At 42.1% G+C, this 16,740-nt stretch overlaps 2 protein-coding genes across 3 annotated transcripts; one reads left to right on the top strand and one right to left on the bottom strand.

Moving 5' to 3' along the window:
• Positions 1-1,564: 1,564 nt before the first annotated feature.
• On the top strand, positions 1,565-5,964 carry ddit3 (DNA-damage-inducible transcript 3). The gene is made up of 4 exons (XM_088390254.1): positions 1,565-1,717; positions 2,764-2,825; positions 3,426-3,636; positions 4,484-5,964. The coding sequence occupies exons 3-4, from the start codon at positions 3,481-3,483 to the stop codon at positions 5,216-5,218; spliced, it is 891 nt and encodes a 296-aa protein (XP_088246380.1). The 5' UTR covers positions 1,565-1,717; positions 2,764-2,825; positions 3,426-3,480; the 3' UTR covers positions 5,219-5,964.
• On the bottom strand, positions 5,956-16,735 carry mars1 (methionyl-tRNA synthetase 1). 2 transcript variants are annotated; one of them, XM_088390248.1, is made up of 22 exons: positions 16,411-16,735; positions 14,874-14,964; positions 14,727-14,805; positions 14,441-14,572; positions 14,233-14,308; positions 13,834-14,021; positions 13,644-13,753; positions 13,458-13,574; positions 13,189-13,392; positions 12,350-12,551; positions 12,092-12,166; positions 11,827-11,997; positions 11,425-11,520; positions 10,890-11,007; positions 10,558-10,771; positions 9,164-9,295; positions 8,931-9,035; positions 8,520-8,715; positions 7,940-8,011; positions 7,689-7,715; positions 7,315-7,437; positions 5,956-6,588 (listed from the first exon to the last, which is right to left on the bottom strand). In XM_088390248.1, exons 1-22 carry the CDS (start codon positions 16,511-16,513, stop codon positions 6,439-6,441), a joined length of 2,781 nt encoding a protein of 926 aa, XP_088246374.1. In that variant the 5' UTR covers positions 16,514-16,735; the 3' UTR covers positions 5,956-6,438. The 2 variants fall into 2 exon arrangements, with proteins under 2 accessions (XP_088246374.1, XP_088246375.1); XM_088390249.1 differs by lacking the exon at positions 7,689-7,715 and having other exon boundaries at positions 16,411-16,733.
• Positions 16,736-16,740: the final 5 nt, after the last annotated feature.

Raw genomic sequence — 16,740 nt, 5'->3', positions numbered from 1 at the left:
CACTCCTATTACAAACTAAATACATAGTTATAAATAAAAGCATTTACCCCACAAGTGCTACAATAAACATTTGTCAGATTGTTGCATCATATTTGTTTAATAGTGTGTGTGTGTGTATACATGTATATATGTGTGTATGTATGTATATATACTTTACAGCTCTGGGACAATGGAGAATGAAGTAAAGAAAGTAAGGAAAGACCAGAAGGGTGAAAAGAAAGATGAAGGAGGGAACTAATGAAAGGAGGGAAATAAAGGTAGGATAATGGACAAAAGGTGCAAAGGGAGGATGAGAGGGAGAAAGGAGAAAAATAATGAAGGATGAAAGAAAGGAAGGGTACAGCCCCCAAGCAGCTGCCTTCATCTTAAAAGAGGGGAAGAAATAAAAGCAACAGAATGCAGGAAAAGAAAGCGACAAGGTATGGAAAAATTATGAGAAAGGGTGATTTTTCTTTTCTTTTTTTTTTTACAAATCTGTGATTTAGTGAAAATGAGTAATATGGGGTTACACTGAATTATCTTCATAAGTGATTTCATCTTTCATTTTAGATTAAATGTCTGTCTTTGCACTTAATTTATGTGTGTGCTCGTGTGAATAATTATAAAATGAGATTGTCATTCAGTCTCCCTTTAAGCAGACATAATGCATGCTCTCTTGGGTTTAAGATTAGTGATTGGCTTGGCCAGTCTTCCTCTTATTGCCCGATTAACTGCATTTTCTTGAGTTGGCAGTGATTTCGGAGTCTGTCTGGCTTTTTTTTAAATTCAAGACATTTATTGCAAGTCATTCAAAAAAAGTAAAAACTGAATAGAATAACTGAAACGCCAGTTGAATATCCACAAAACTAATATATCATCACAGTGAGTACGAGTTTCGTCGTTCTGAGTTGAAAAAGGCGCGTGGCCGCTTGTTTTGATACCATTCCGGAAGTTATCTGAAGCGCGCGCGCGCGTTCCCGCGACGTGACGAAGATTTAAAGCCCCAAACGTGTGTTGTTTACATGTCCATCATCTGAGACAATACAAACGCCGAATGGTCCACTCGATACAAGCCACTCGAGTTTACGAGTACCATTTTTTCGTATGTGACGTAGAAAATCAAAAAGATGAGTGGGCGTGGAACGCCACGGCTTTATATATCAAACGACAATTCTTCGACATTGGCTCGTCGTGCATATATGTATATTTTTAGATGTATTTTTTTTTTCGAGGCAACGCTATTTAATAAAACATGTTCGGATTCCGCCGGTGTTATCCCCAGCTAGAAACTGGTTGCCAAGCATTGCATCATTCCTTTCATGTGACTCCCTTACGCCCCAAATTCGTCCTGGCCGTCTTATGACTGCATCACAACTGCGCCTCGTACAAACTATACAGACAATGGGGAGCGCACTCAACCGTGCTTGCCAAACCAGAGCCGACCTCCCTGCTCGAATCTCTGCCAGCCTCATTGGATGTCGTCAAGGAAAACTGATTACTTTCGTGCTTCTAATTGGCCCGTTTGTACGCCACACATTGACGTCACACGGTAGACCCGCGTCGCCTGACATAGTTCGGTTGGCCTCGCTCCTTATAAACGCTGCCGGGAATTTCCGTTTAAGCACATTCGGCTGTCAAGTGTTGAACAATGGTTAACATGAGCCATCATCCATTCTCACTAAAACATCTACATTCGAACCAGCGACAGTCGAGACGGCGAACAAATAAAAGGAAAAGGGTAAGTGACAACTTTTGACGTTTAGTTGTTTTTTATTTAAGGGGTTTTTCCCAAGTCTTGGCGACGTACCAAATCTAACGGGGAAAACTTTTTTTGCCCGTTAAAAAATGATATATTTTCAAAATGACATTTATTGCAATCGTCACTATTTACATTATACAAGACTGCCATTTTTTTTAGATGTCGCAGACTCGCCAAGTTTGAACTTTGACGCGCGATCGCATGAGTCACTTGAAAAGACAATTGATTATACTTATGCATGTCATTCATACTTGAGAAATGTTGTGACAATTGCAAAGTATATTTCATTTGATTGATTTCAAAGCCAACGTCATTAACAAACAACTTTGAAACTTACCAAAATTAAGTATTTCAATCTACTAAAATTAAATATTTCAATGTTGTCGCCTAACTCAGTAAAATTCAACTTTTCGACTTTGCCGATTTTTTTCCGTCTTGGCGTTTTCTTTAGTTTTGCCCATTGAACCGCTACGTTTTTTTTTTCTTTCCATGACGTAATTGTCTTGGCTCGTAAAGCGGTCAATTCAACAGGACTTGACAAAATCAAAAATTAAATACCTTTATGACATTTTTAACACAACTAAAGAATGTAACAATTGAAAGTCACTAAAATGACATGCCGCCCTGTGGAGGACACGTGAATTTGGTGTCATTTTTTGGCAGCGTCAAAACGGAATGTCATCTAAAGTAAAATCATTTCTTTTAAGTATATCACGGAAAAAAATCTAATTATCTCGGTTTTATTGGTGAGATTTTCGGTTGTGGCTTTAACTCGCGTTTAAGGCGAGCGAGAGAAACGACTGTCACGGCTGTGCGGTTGAAATCAAAGTCTCATCACCGTTGTTCTCATCTTGTTTATCGATTACGAAGCGTGTTGTTTCGCGCTTTGGACGCAGGGGGCGCAGTTGAGAGCCGCTCGGTCTTTGTTTAGCGTTCAGGTTAAGAATGTCTTGCCTTTGGTTACATAAAGTTGTCTTTTTTCTTGCCAGTTATTAAAGCCAACTTTAACCCTTTTTTTCTTCCAGATTTGTAGGGGAAAAATATCTCAAACCGATTTGCAGACTTGATTAAGGGAGTCCTTCTAAAGGTAAATTTATGCTTTCTAATGAAGTTGACAATTGTTTTCCCATTTGATTTAGACATGCATTGTCCATTTTTAAGTTCATATACGCTTTAATTTTCAATTTTATTTGACGGTGACGTGCGTATGTAGTTTATACATTTGCATTTTAACTATTCATTAATGTAGCTTTAATGTTCAATATCATTTTACTTGAATGCTTGTCATGTTTTTAACATTTTGAATTTTTAACAAATGTTTGTTGATTTTTGTTTTTGCTGGTTTCTTTTGAATTGAATGTGCACTTTCTAATAAGTGTAGCTTTTAAATTTCAAATTACCAGTAATTGACCTGACTGTGCTGGTGTATTTTTTCCATATTTTGTATCTTTTAGCTCAGATTTATCTTAAAAGTAAGTCTTTTTGCATCTTTAAAATAAAATGTAGTTCAATTTACTTTGAATTCGAATTTCTTTACATGCATTTTCATCTTGTCACAACTACGTATCGCCTCAATTTTCAATTAAATTCACTTTTGAATTCACACACTCAAATTATTCCCACTTGAATTCCAAAAGTAGAAAACTTGCCATTTCACCATTGTGCTTGCTCTCTCTCGTGCCGTCAGGTCCCGTTTGAAGCGTGTGACCTAGTGTGGAGTGCGTTGCGAGTTGACTGGCAAGATGACTGCCGAGTGGCTGCATCTGCCCCCGCCGTACCCCCCTGGTGTGGGGCCGCTGTGTGGCGCAGAGTTGGAGGCGTGGTATGAGGACCTGCAAGACATCCTGGGCTCGGACGCGGGAGGGGCAAAGCTGGCGCGCGCCCCCTCGTACAGCGAGGTCAGTAGCTGAAACCGTAGGGACCTGAATGGTCACACACAATGAAGAAGGAAAAAAACTGAATATCTGCGTGTTACTTGTGGAACAATAGTGTCCAAGATTTTCACTCAGGCATCAAATACAAGGATAGGCGGTGGCGGAGGGTGGCCACTGAGGAAATAATCCATCTATTTTATTTAATATTGCGTATGCAGGGTTAGGTTGTGAGGGCAGCTGCTTTAAAATTGAATTTATGAAACATGCTTAAACATTTGTGTAATAATGATAATTGCCTGTTTTTTTTGAGTCAAACGAGACTCAGTTCAATCTTTGCGGCTGGCTGAGAATCTACACAAAGAAAACTCACATATTTAAGCCAAGATGTGGGTATTTTTTTTTTCATTATTCCAACACAAAGTTAAAAATACAATTAAGTCTCTAGCCTAACGATACTAAATGTGTCCTATGTTAAAATGCTAAACACTTTAAAAAAAAAAAAAGGGGGGGGGGGCGCAAATCTCCATTTGGTTATAGTGGTGACAAAGCCGTTATTTGTGTGACATAAAACAAAAAAAAAAAGAAATTTGTTATACCAATAAAGAAAAAGATTTTTGTAAAATATAAATTTAAATAAAAGCTGTATTTTAAGCGTAAAATATTTCAAAAATTTTAATTATTTTTTAACATCTTAATATCCGAAGTGTTATGTTTAGTAACATTGATCTGTTATGTGGGCTATCTTTGAATGTGGAATTAGAATATGTGGCAGGCGAATAAAAATCACGCAGTGGGATGTCAAGTGCCCTCCGGGGCCGTTGTTTGGACAAGGATGGCGTAGAATGTCAGATTTTATGCTTTGTACTTACAGAAGGAGCCGGAGTTCCTGGATGTTCTGGAGAGTTGCTCCCTGACGTGGCTGACGGACGGAGGTCAGACTTGGGGAGAGGGTGTCCAGAGGGCGACGGAGCAGATCCACAACGCCCAGCCTCTGCATCACACTTCATCTTCCTCCTCGTCCTGCTTGACTCAGACAGAAGAGCGGAAAACAGAGGCGAGAAGTGGCGACGGTGACCTGCTGCCCCCCGAGTTCTTTGAGTTCCTGAGTGAAGGAGGAATGCTGGATTCGAGCGGTGGTTATTATTACCATCACCATCCCCATCACCAGCAGCAGCAGCAGGTTAACAGCGTCCATCCAGCATCTCCATCAGCCAGCGACGAAGAGTTGCCCTGCGTCCCTGATTCGCCATCCTACTCCTCGTCCTCCGCCTCGCAGTCACCTTCTCAGCGCTGCTCTTCCCCGTCGTCACCCGTCTCATCCCCGTCCATCTACTCGCCCTTGCGCCTGGGCAAGCGGCAGAGGGGCGAGGGGCCTGACGGCGCCGCCTCGTCCCCCGGCGCCTCTTCCCAGTCTCAGCAACGTGCGTCAACGTCGTACTTGTCCGCCAAAAAGAGTCGCAAGGAGAGGGAGCAAGAGAACGAAAGGAAAGTGCAGGAGCTGACGGAGCAGAACGAGCGCTTGAAAGCGGAGATCGAAAGGCTGGGCGAGGAGGTGCAGCGCACGCGGCGAGCCCTCATCGAGAGACTTGTCAACACCAGGAAATGATCTTGTAGACAGAAGTGAAGAAAAGGTCTGCGTGTGCATGCTCCTTAGACCAGAAGGTATGAATACCAAAGAGATTTTTATGATGTTTGGAAAAGATGATGAAAGTCAAGGCAGAGTGAAAGAAAAAGCTGCAACATGACTGCGGCAAACTGGAAAGACAAAGAATGTGAAATGCAAAAGAACAGCAAGCTCTTAATTGCATATCAGTGATCGCAAGGTTTGTAACAACCTTTAGGAAGAGTTTGATTTGTATGTTGGATAGAAAGGAATTTAGTTGAGGGTATTCCATTGTTGTCCCTTCCTGCAATAAATTGTAACTCATTAAAAGGGCTGCAATATGGCTAGCAGAGATTATTTGCCCCCATTTGTGGAGAGAGAGGAGCTCAGGAATGTTTTGAATATGTCCCCTCACTTTGAGAATCGAACCTTTTTTTTTTTTTTTTTTGCTTTTTTTATACGCCGTCGCTTGTCTGTATGTGTATTTAAAATACAGAAGGTTGCAATCTTGCGCCCAGCTAAACTTTCTACAGGTGACTTATTTGTGGTATATCCACATGCTATTTTTATATTACGCTAAAAACGTTTACTGTACAAATGTGTACAGTTCCTTTCTACTTTCTTATTCAGAATGTCACCTAAATTGTTTATTCTATATGGATAATGCATGTTTTTTTTTCTGTACGTTAGTATTTCTAATACATCACTGTAATCCCAAATTTGCAATAAAAGAAAATTCATTTTCTTAATACATGTTTTTGTTTTTATTATGTGCACATGATTGACAGGAAATTAAGTAGAGGCCATATTTTCAGCTGTTAATAAAAGTTTTCTTTTTTTTAAACGATGTATAAAAACACTAAAGCGCGCACCTTGCGAGTCGAACGTGGTACGCTCAATGTATCGCAGTGAGTATCAAATCAGTTTCTCTTGGTGTAGGGATTTTTCTCAAATCCCTCCATTCTGTAGCAGAATTCATTTGGCTCCCTTTGTGTGTTTTCATTTCCCCGCCGGCCTCCCTAGCATTTCATTAGCCCTCGGTGCCAACAACGCATTGTCTCAGATCCCGTCACGGCTTTGCCTTTGGCTAACATCCTCATCTCGCCATGTACATCTTGTTCCCCATCTCCTGCTATCGCACTTCCGATCATTTTCCCCCCCTTTTACTGCTATCCACCTCCACTGGTTGTGTGTGTTTTTTTTTTTTTAATAACTCGCAAGTCTCACTTTTTCTTGCCCTTGACAGGTGTGGGTTCAGGGCTCTTGCCCTCTGCCAGAGCCAACTGTTTCTTCAGCTCCAACAGTTTGGACACCTCAGCTGTAATCGCCGCTTTGTCGGCCTTCTGAGCTTTCAGGGCTCGCACCTTTTCTCCCTGAAAAAGAAAAAGACAACGCGGCTAAATTAAAAAAAACAAACAAAAAAAAAAACTGCAAAGACCAAACATATAACTTCCTAGTTGTTTGCATATATTACATGCAAACTTCTATTTCCATCTCTCCATTAACATTACGTACCATGTACGAAGCAAAACCAAAAATCTGTCCATCCAACTATCCATCTGTTATCTGAACTATAAATACAATTTCATTAGATCATTATGAAACTCAAGCACCGAGAGGCACTCATTTACAAGATATTAATAGATATATGTAGTCTATTAAAAACAACTGAATAACACTTTGATTTGCTATGAGTAGGATTTGATAGTTACATAATATGAATCGGTCATTATTTTTAAAAAACAAAAAATACTAACAAGGGCCCACCCATTCTTACAGTAAACCTACTCATTCATAATTATGTTGAGCTCAGCCGATGCTTTGGCATATACATCACCTTGAACGGGACCGAGGGATAGAAAGGAGAAGACAGTTCTCCATTATTTAAAATAATTTCTTAAATTCACTAATCTTGTATCAATGTCTGTAAACACCCAAATGAAAATAACAGTGTATGAGTACTCAAAGAGTTAATACATTTATGGGGGACACCCTATTTTAGTACATTTGAGCCCATTTCTAATTTTATCCTGACCTAGAAAAGCTGGGCAACCATGGTGTGTAGGATTTGGTATTAATAAATGTATCAGCGGGGCTACCTGCTCAGCCACAGCCTGCGTCAGCTGCCGGGCTTTCTCCGGGTCGGCTCCAGCGTTCACATCCATCACAGGGGTGGGCAGGGTAGCGGCCGAAGGAGGGCTGACAGCATTTTGAGTCGGTGTCTGAGGGTGCAATCGGAACATACGGCATGTTGTTTCAAAAAGACGACTGACTTAATTTTAGACAATAGCGCTTCTCAGTCAAAGTGTCGACGAGATTTCACGAGCGGCTGATGAATGAACAGACGTGGGGATGCACTGGACTCACGGTGATAAGGGAACGTTCAAATGATTTGCTAGTAATAGTCAAAGCATGCGGTAATCGGCGGTGACAGCACCCGTGTGGATGCTTCGCAAGCAAACACCAACGGTACCTTTTTCTTTGCCGGTTCATCTTCAGGCTAGATGAAGGCGGTTGACGAGAAGGTTTAGACAAGGATTATTCTTTATCTATCCCATGAATTCATAAAATACAAAGCAGCTATTGTCTATTTGCCGTGTATCACTTTTGAAAAGAGATGCTGCAAGCAAGTATTCCGTCTGCCCGGCCCATTTGCACGGCTAGACATCATCACTTGCTATTTTCCACCTCAAAAGAAGAGTCAACCTGCTTCCTGCAACATACCTGTTGTCCACCAAATCTCTTCTTCAAAGCTTCAATCTGCTCAACTTCCAGTTTCTGGAACAACGGGCTCACCTGAAAGGGAGAAAGAAAGAAAGAGTCATTTAAAAAGGATAATCAGCCTGAGATGTAAAATGAATCCCTATTAAAAAAAACATCAATAAAGGTTGTACAACTCTGAATTCAACCAAAACCAGTTAAAGCCGTCACGTCTATCAGAAGAGGATGCACAAAAAAATGTCAAAGACACATGCTCAAATGTGAACAGCCATTTTAGTTTGACGTAGCCATTTCGAGCAAATGCCAGGACTTGTACTTTGATGAACGCTTCCAAGGAAATTCCCCCAATTGGAAGAAGGTATCCTTGACAGATTGCCAACATTGAATTGCCAAGCTGTCTTGCCTACAACATCAAAAGTGGGCGGGGCATGGTGTTGAAGCATTTTGAGAGAGTGTGAGCAGCTTGTAACTAATTATTTATTTTGATATTCCTGGATATTTTATTTTATATCTTTAGACTAGTGCGGGCACATACATTGTACATTATAGTCAGTATAAAAGTGTACTGCGCACTTGTACTCACAGTGCCAATGTGGTGGCCGGCATCAAGGACGCGTGTGAAGGCACCTGTGCCACGCAACATGGCACTGACGCAAGACTCCGGTGCATTGAGTTGATCCCTGATGGTTTGGCTAACCGCTGGCATGTAGGGCAGCAGCATGACGGACAGCAAGCAGGCGACGTTGATGGACACGCCAGTGACGGTGCCTGCACGCTGCCTGAGGGGGAATGATAGTTTCTTATTACCGGCCCCCCAAAATTGAATTTCACAATCTCAGGATGATATTAGAATGTGACTGAATGAGTGTGTATGCAAAAAAAAAAAAAAAGGTGAGTGATGGTCAATTTCTGTATCTTGATTCAAAGCAAGGAGTCTCAAATGCACTGTATATGCAAATTTGTCCAACCCTACAGTTGGCCATCAAAATCTCACCATTCTGCATCTCCCCCCTTGATCTTCTTCCAGGGTTCATTAACTTGGATGTACTGGTTGCCATGGCGAGAGATGCTGAGGATGTGCTTCAGGGCATCACGGATTCTGGTGAAATATCCACACGCAAAAAAGGTTATCCATCACACGTTCAAACATCGTAAAACTAAACATACTAGGAAAAGCAGATACTCGTGCCATATTGAATGTACAGAATATAATTCAAGTGGTCTTACTTGACTTTGTCCATGAGTTGTATGTACTGCTGCAGCTCCCAGCCCACTAAAGCCAGGAGCTTCTTATCTTCCTGCAGCAGCTCCATCGCGGGCACACAGCCATCAAAGAACTTTGAAACAAACATGCCGGCTCTAGAGGATTGAGGGGAGGGGGTCGAAGGAGGGTGAAAAAGACAGAAAAGCAGAAAAAAAATAGAAAGGGGTCATCAAGAGAGTGAGAAAGGCAGCTCAGAATCAGTGGGGAGAAAGTGCTACATAAGGGGGGGAGGCCTGCTAGCCGCCACGTTAATTGATGATAAATTATAGATTGTGTTGCTCTGTGTAATGCACTCTGCTGATGTAAATGAACATAACAGCGCTCCCATTGAGCCTCTTCACTGCATATAATCGAGCTGAGTTGAATGCGCGTGTCAGCGAGATGCTTGTGGTAAAGGGCTGACACATCTGACGCAAGACACCCATCCTGTATTTGACTACATTTCGCTCAAACAAAATCAAGTCAAGTCCGTCATATGCGCAATGTTGGTTTGATGTGGAATGAACTTTGCCTGACCTGTGATTTTGCTGGCAAGGTGGACCATCTTGACACTAATCAAATTGAGATTTGAGGTCTGGATTTCATGCCACTGTCTACCGCCAAGCACCTCCGGCTGGATGCAGTTTAAGATGTTTTAAAAGCAATTAGGCATCAACCGTTGCTGCTCGAGAACAATTTTTGAAGATCAAGGTGCTTTGAAAAAAAATTTCAGAAGGAAACATCTTTGATGTGGGATTTAACCCCAATCTTTTTTTTTTTTGAAGTCATTAAGAGGCAGTCTAATTGGGCACGATATTACACCATCCCAAACATATTTACAAAACGCGGGGAAAATCTGTTGAAATTGTTACATCTCCAACATTTTGAGATCCTAATTGGACTAGATGAGTGACGTAAATTCCTCTCCCTTTGATTTCACGTTGACTGAATGAAACAGGAAAGTATTTTCCCAAAAAGTTACATAAGCTCGCTCTGTGATGCTGGATAACTCAAACGCTCCTGTTTCATATTTTGTGTACTTTTATATTTTCCTCATTTATAAATGATGTATCCCATCAGTCCATTTTAAATCAAATTTGGACCTTGTATGCAAAAGTTTGCCCAGCCCTGCAATGTCCTATCTTTTTCTCTGTCCCCTTTATCACTCAACTTCAACCTAATCGGTGGAGGCAGACTGCCGCTCCCACACTGAGCGTACAATCTGTTTGAGCCTTCTTCCTTAGTGGTATTTTCCCAAAGCCTCTGACATCTAATGCTTACAATTGCAGCTTTTTTTTTTTTTTTATATATATATAAACCTGCTCATCATCATCACATGTCGATGATGACGTCTCAATTCAGCCCTTCAGTGACCAACCTGTTGATGAAATTGCCCAAATTGTTGAGCAGCTCCGAGTTGTTCTTCAGAGCCATGTCGGCCCAGGAGAAGGCCGAATCCTGTCCCTCGGGACGCACGTAGAGCAGGTAGAAGCGCCACACGTCGGACGGGATGCCCGTGTCCTTAGCCATGTCGCCAAAGACTCCCACGCCACGGCTCTTGGAGAACTTAGTGTCTTCATAATTCAGATATTCTGCACACAAGGCAGATTATTATTACATGCCCGGTGTGATTGTAGAGATGAATAATTCATCACACTTTTAAATATTTATGATATCAAGTAATGAATGGTAGCAATTATAAATGTATACCAGTGGCAATCAAGTGATTGACCAGTGTATAGTTGTCCTGAGCTCCTAGGAGGGAGCAGGGAAACACCACACTGTGGAACGGCACGTTGTCCTTGGCCATGAAGTTGTAGAGCTCCACCTGGCGGCAAACAAACATCAGTGCAACATGAGGATGACATCATATTAGATCATGGTGAGCTCATCCTGTTCAAAGAGGACTTATCAGCTCTTCCCAGCCCTCCACCCTAAACACACGCTGACACACACACTCTCACAGCTCAATCCTGGGGTTTTAGATGGCGAGAGATGATATGAGTTGATGTGAATGAAGACGTTGCCTATGACAGCAAACAGCAGAGTTGTCTGATATTCATCCGTTAGAACTCGCGTCTTTTTAATGAGCAAGTAGAAGCTGGTTAACTTACAATTTCAGCGTGATATTTCCTGCTTTTTATCTGTAGGATCTAAAGTCTTGTCTCCCATCGCAACATAATGAGAAGCTTATCATAGACTAGCTGAATCAAGAAAAACTCTAAAGTGTGTTAGACTGTGTTACCTGATTTGGATTCTTCCACCATTGTTCCCATTTGTCTGTGTAGTTAGCAGTGATAGAAACATAACCAATGGGGGCGTCGAACCACACGTAGAACACCTGAAGAAGCGGTAAGAGAGCCATGAGTGGCCGCAATTACAACTGTGTATGAAGACAGACAAACACTAACATTATGTTTGCACACGGGCTAAATTTACACTGCATGGTTAAACTGAGTCAGATTTTTTGCTCCCAAGTGGCTCAATTAGGATTTGCATCATCATGGAAGTGGAAAAAGGAACAAAACACATTGAACTTGATTGCAGTCAGGACTCTGTCAAATGTGGATACAAATCTGCATTAAAATGGAATTGGCCACTTGGAGCTGCAGTTTTAAGTCCAGCCCTAGTCAGAAACAACGCTGACCTTTTCTTGAAAGTCTGGGTGAGGTACTGGTGTTCCCCATCGCAGGTCTCTGGTGATGCAACGAGGTTTGAGTCCATCCCTGAGCCAGGAGCGAGTGATCTGTTTGGCATTCGCCGTCCAGTCTCCGCTGCTGGTGGTCTTGTCCAGCCACTGCTCTAACTGAGGCTCTAACTGGGAACACAAACAAAAACATCTACAGATTTACAGTGCTCATGCTGTGTCAATTCAGAAACTTGAAACAAAATGGAAGTCTCTGACTGTGTACCTTTGGCAGATCCAGGAAAAGATGTTTGGAGGAGCGGATGACCGGAGTCTGTCCGCAGACTTTACAGTGAGGTGCCTAAAGGGGACAGACAGACATAGCTTCATTAAATACATGGATCCATACTTTTCTATAAGGCTGGGGTCATCTGTAGATAAAGCAAATACAGTTTCAGGGAAGAAACAATAGCTTTAGTCGGAATACAGCAAGAGGTCGATCTTACTTCATAAGTAATCTCAAAGTTATCACAATTGAGGTCACCTTGAGTTCCACAGCATTGATGAGTCGCCCGCACTTGTCGCACTGGTCGCCGCGAGCGTCCGGGTAGTTGCAGTGAGGGCATGTGCCTTCTACAAAGCGGTCGGCCAGGAAACGCTGGCATTTCTCGCAGCGTAGCTGCTCCACTGTGTCTTCAACCAGGAAGCCATTTTTGTGAAGTCTCCAAAAAATATTTTGGGCAATCCTAAGTAACAAAAAGTTGGAAAGATAGTTGAGAAGAAATTCCAACTAATGACAACGCGGACAGTGAATCCCCCCGAGTAAGACAGTGGCTCACTATTGTGACAGACAGAAAACATTCAAGAAATATAAAAGGCTTTGCACTGGCGATCATTAAAACGTTATTGGTGCGGGAGGTGGTGGTGGGGGGGTAAACTTGTGGTTGGATGAAAATATGAAACCTCTTTACATGAATCCACTTTGGTCTTTAAGTCTGTGGGCGGTTTTCTACTTCACATAGCGCCTGATGTCTTTTGTGGTTCTCTTGCAAATGGATACATCTGCTCTTGGTGGAAGAAAAAGGGTCTCGCTGGTTCACAATGTTGCTGTACAGAGCAAGTTTATCTGCCACCAGAGGAATTGCAGCAACATTTGAAGACAATGGAGAAAGACAAATAAAAAAGTGCAGTAGCTTGTAGAAGTGGCAGACTGCATCATTGCTCTGAGAGTGATTCAGTTATTAAGTAGATTTTATGGTTTAGGAGGACTAGACGTTCAACATTATAATCTGATCGAGATTGCTGTAATAGTTTACATAATCGTGTACATGTTTGCCTTTTCATTTTTTTAGGACCACTCTCTAAACCCTGCTTGTAACTTACTCCGTCTGCTTCTCGGTGGTGGTCCTGCCGAAGAAGTCGAAATCGATCTGGAACCACTGGTAGATGCTGGCGTGTATGGCGTGGTATTTGTCGCAGATCTGCTGCGGCGTCAAGCCTTCCTCACGGGCTTTGTTTTCTGTGGCCGTGCCGTATTCGTCTGTGCCGCAAACGAACAACGCGTTCCAGCCTCGCAGTCGGCCATACCTTGTAGAAGAAGGTAATTTGTCAAAACAATCATAAACCGAGGACACTTTCTCCCTCTCGGGCACCTGGAGAAGACGTCAGCACTGAGAACGCAGCCAATGATGTTGCCCAGGTGGGGTACGTTGTTGACATAGGGCAAAGCGCTGGTCAACAGGATGTTTCGTTTGCCCTCCTGCGGCAGACTGAAGAAAAAAAAGAGAATGTTAATTATATTAATCTAGGAGAATCGTGTAAGAAATATAATACCATACATTGGGTGGAGTCTTTTCGTGGCTGCAGCGGATGCATTTAAACCCTTGCCCCAGGTGACAGCAGCAGCTTCCATCTCTTCCTGTGACACCACACGTTCCCCTTCCTCATCCTAAACAAATACATTTGGAAAATACACCTTTTCAATTCCGACAGAGCCTCTACTCCGACTCCTTTAAGTTTGATACGTACCTCAGCAGGGCCGTTGTTGCATGGCTGTGTGCCGCCTTTGCACTGGCCGCTCTGCGGCGCAGGCTGCCTCTGCATGAAGCTCTTCATTGCCTGCAGGCCTTTCCCCTGCAGCACTTTGTGAGAGGCCGACACGCAACTCTGTGAGGCGGCCACACGGTCGAACCAAACCCTCACAGACTTGGGTTCTCCTGGGAAAAGCAGGACGTGGGAAGATGAAACAGACTTGGAAAAAGAACATGTATATTTAAGTAAGGGAAAAGCATGGCTAACAAAAGTCAATGATTAAACTTTTAAGAGCCATCAATGGTGAAGTAACATCTAAATCAAACATTTTACAATCGCTCTGAGGGCGATCATGAGCATGACCTAATTTGAAATACACACACTGTGAATTCTCACCTGAGGCGAGCGATGGTGCGGACAAAATCGGATGCAGTGCAGCACACACAACAAGATCAGCGAGCGAAAGGACATCCTGACACAAACCAAAAAAAATATATATATATTATTTAACAGTTAGTATTGTACTGATACCTTTTTTTTTTAAACAGTATATTTCAAAATAGAGGCAAATCTTTGATCTGAAAGAAGGTTTGGCTTGTTGTACCCCAGTTAAAAAAGGCGAGGCCCCCTTGGTCAAGCTTTGGTCCAAGTATCTGAGGGGCCCTGCGAGGACTTGGGTGGCCTCTGATTCTTTGCCCTGAAGCACCGCCAGATGAAGGGCCTGAAGCAAGTCAGGCTGCAGAAAGCAGACAATAATTACAGCAGAGAGAATCTCTCTCTCTTTGCTGGGTCTGAGAGCACAATTGAATGATTATTATTAAACAATTTAAAACACCACTGCCAGCAACAGCACACTTTCTGGGGATTTAGTGCTTTGTAAAACAGCGTACCTGGAGCTCTGTGGCTTCCCATTCGAGCCATTGATCACAAGCCTCGTTGCACTCTTGTCCGCTCACTTCAAACATGTATCTAAGAAAATGACAGATACAAGCATGAAGAATGAATCTACTTTGCAGCGAGAACTGCACATGACTGACCGGCATATGGCATTGGGACTGAAAAGGTGTTGTCCATTTGGAAGGAGCAGGGCTGGTAAACATGGACGACTCAGGAAGGGCACAGGTTTCTCTAAAAAAAAAAAAAATAATAATCAAAAGAGAAAAAGTGGAATTTCTTGAATTCAGCCAAGCTTAGATGCAATCCCCTTGTTTTTAATCATATCAAACTAAAAGTATAATCAGATCTCCACTGACTTATTTTGCTGCGAGGTGCTAGCTTCTGATAACTGCCATCTATTAAATTGCTTGGATAAGTTGTCAACACAGTAAGGATTATTTGTTTGGTGACGCTTCCATAAACTGATGCCTCCACGAGTGGAAAGTGCTTACAACTTTACAGGCATCTACGCATGTTCCTGCAAGTAGAAGACACCCTAGTAACACGACTCAGGCTTAGCCTCAAGTTATCATTGTAATGAAAGCTGGACAAGTTATTGGCTCAGCAGTTTATGGGGCAAGATGCAATGTTGCTCATTTGCATAAAACTGGGCCATCGCTTTTAAACAGGGTAATTACAACGCAACAAAATACAGGGCATGTAAAATTTTATATGATACTTGATCCTTCGAGAATATTGTCAACAGGATATCAGTTATGTAAACACCTGAGAGCTGTCTTAAATTAGTAAAACACTCCTGCTGTCTTCTTTAAATTGTTAAGAGAAACTGCACGTGCTTAATTTTCCATATAGCACAACAGTATGCCAGATGGTGGCGGCTTAATCATTCCTGGGATTTGGCTGTGAAGGAACAGCAAACATCTGGGACAAGCAGTCCTATCAGGGGTGTGGTGATGAATAATAATGCAGATATTTGTCTGACTCGTTTTTTTCCCCACATGTAACATTTTGATATGTTGTTGTTTAAACGCGTTTTTACATGACTGACACAAGTCAAACCAGTTTATTCGCCAATTGGGTGCCTCTCCAATGTAATATGAAAAGTCAGATATACAGTTGAGGGTGTGTTCATGCCTGAAAATTTGCAAATTTGTTCTTTGGAATCACATGCCTTGGGGGAAAGGTTGTCAACATTTAGGTAAATCATTGCTTTTACAACGCATAAAGACTCGCACAAGACTCGGGTGAGTGCTTTCTATCGGGCTCCTTTCTTCTCATACTGTCCAATCTAATTTTGGGGAGCTGTGACTTCTTTCGTGGAGGTAAAAAATTATTTAAAAAAAATAAAAATAGCAAGCAAAGTAAAGCTATGAAAATAAAAAGCCAATCAAGTAACAAAATATTTGTAAATTGCACACATAGTAAAATGCAAGCGAGAATACAGACGTCATAGACTTCTGTCTAATTATCACATGATTGACATTGATTGACAGAAGCAACCAATGAAGGCAGCTGACAAGCTAGCTAACTTGGTTCTAAAAACCGCCACTTTCACGAAAACACAACTCAAACAACAAAAGAACACACACGAACTTTCTAAACGAGTTTTTAAGTTAAGTCTGACATTTTTCTTGTGAATGTAGCCGAATTTATGCTTGAAAGCTTCCCCTTACTTACCTTCGTGGTTGACGTACTGGACGTCACACTGCAGTCCAGCTACTTCTAAAGCAGCTAACACTTTTAGACAGTGTGGGTTACCTTCGCTAACAAACAGCTTCATTTGGCTTTTGAGTGAGGACTCGGTTCGGAGTAATGTCTACTCTAAAACACACTAAAGTGACTAATACTTTGCCGGTAAGTGCGGTCCACGCTCACACGCTGATGCAAGGCGATTGCGCGTCACCGACTAATGGTGGGTTGTAGTTTTTAGAATGGCTACTGCATAGTATCTCATACAAATAAAAACTACATTTCCCAGTAATCATTGTAACGCTACGGCATTCGCGA

Source organism: Syngnathus floridae, chromosome 11 (assembly GCF_059516105.1).
Source record: "Syngnathus floridae isolate MCC-2025c chromosome 11, RoL_Sflo_1.0, whole genome shotgun sequence".
Taxonomy (NCBI): domain Eukaryota; kingdom Metazoa; phylum Chordata; class Actinopteri; order Syngnathiformes; family Syngnathidae; genus Syngnathus; species Syngnathus floridae.
Note: the sequence above shows the minus strand (reverse complement) of the source record. Positions and strands in the feature narration are given on the sequence as shown.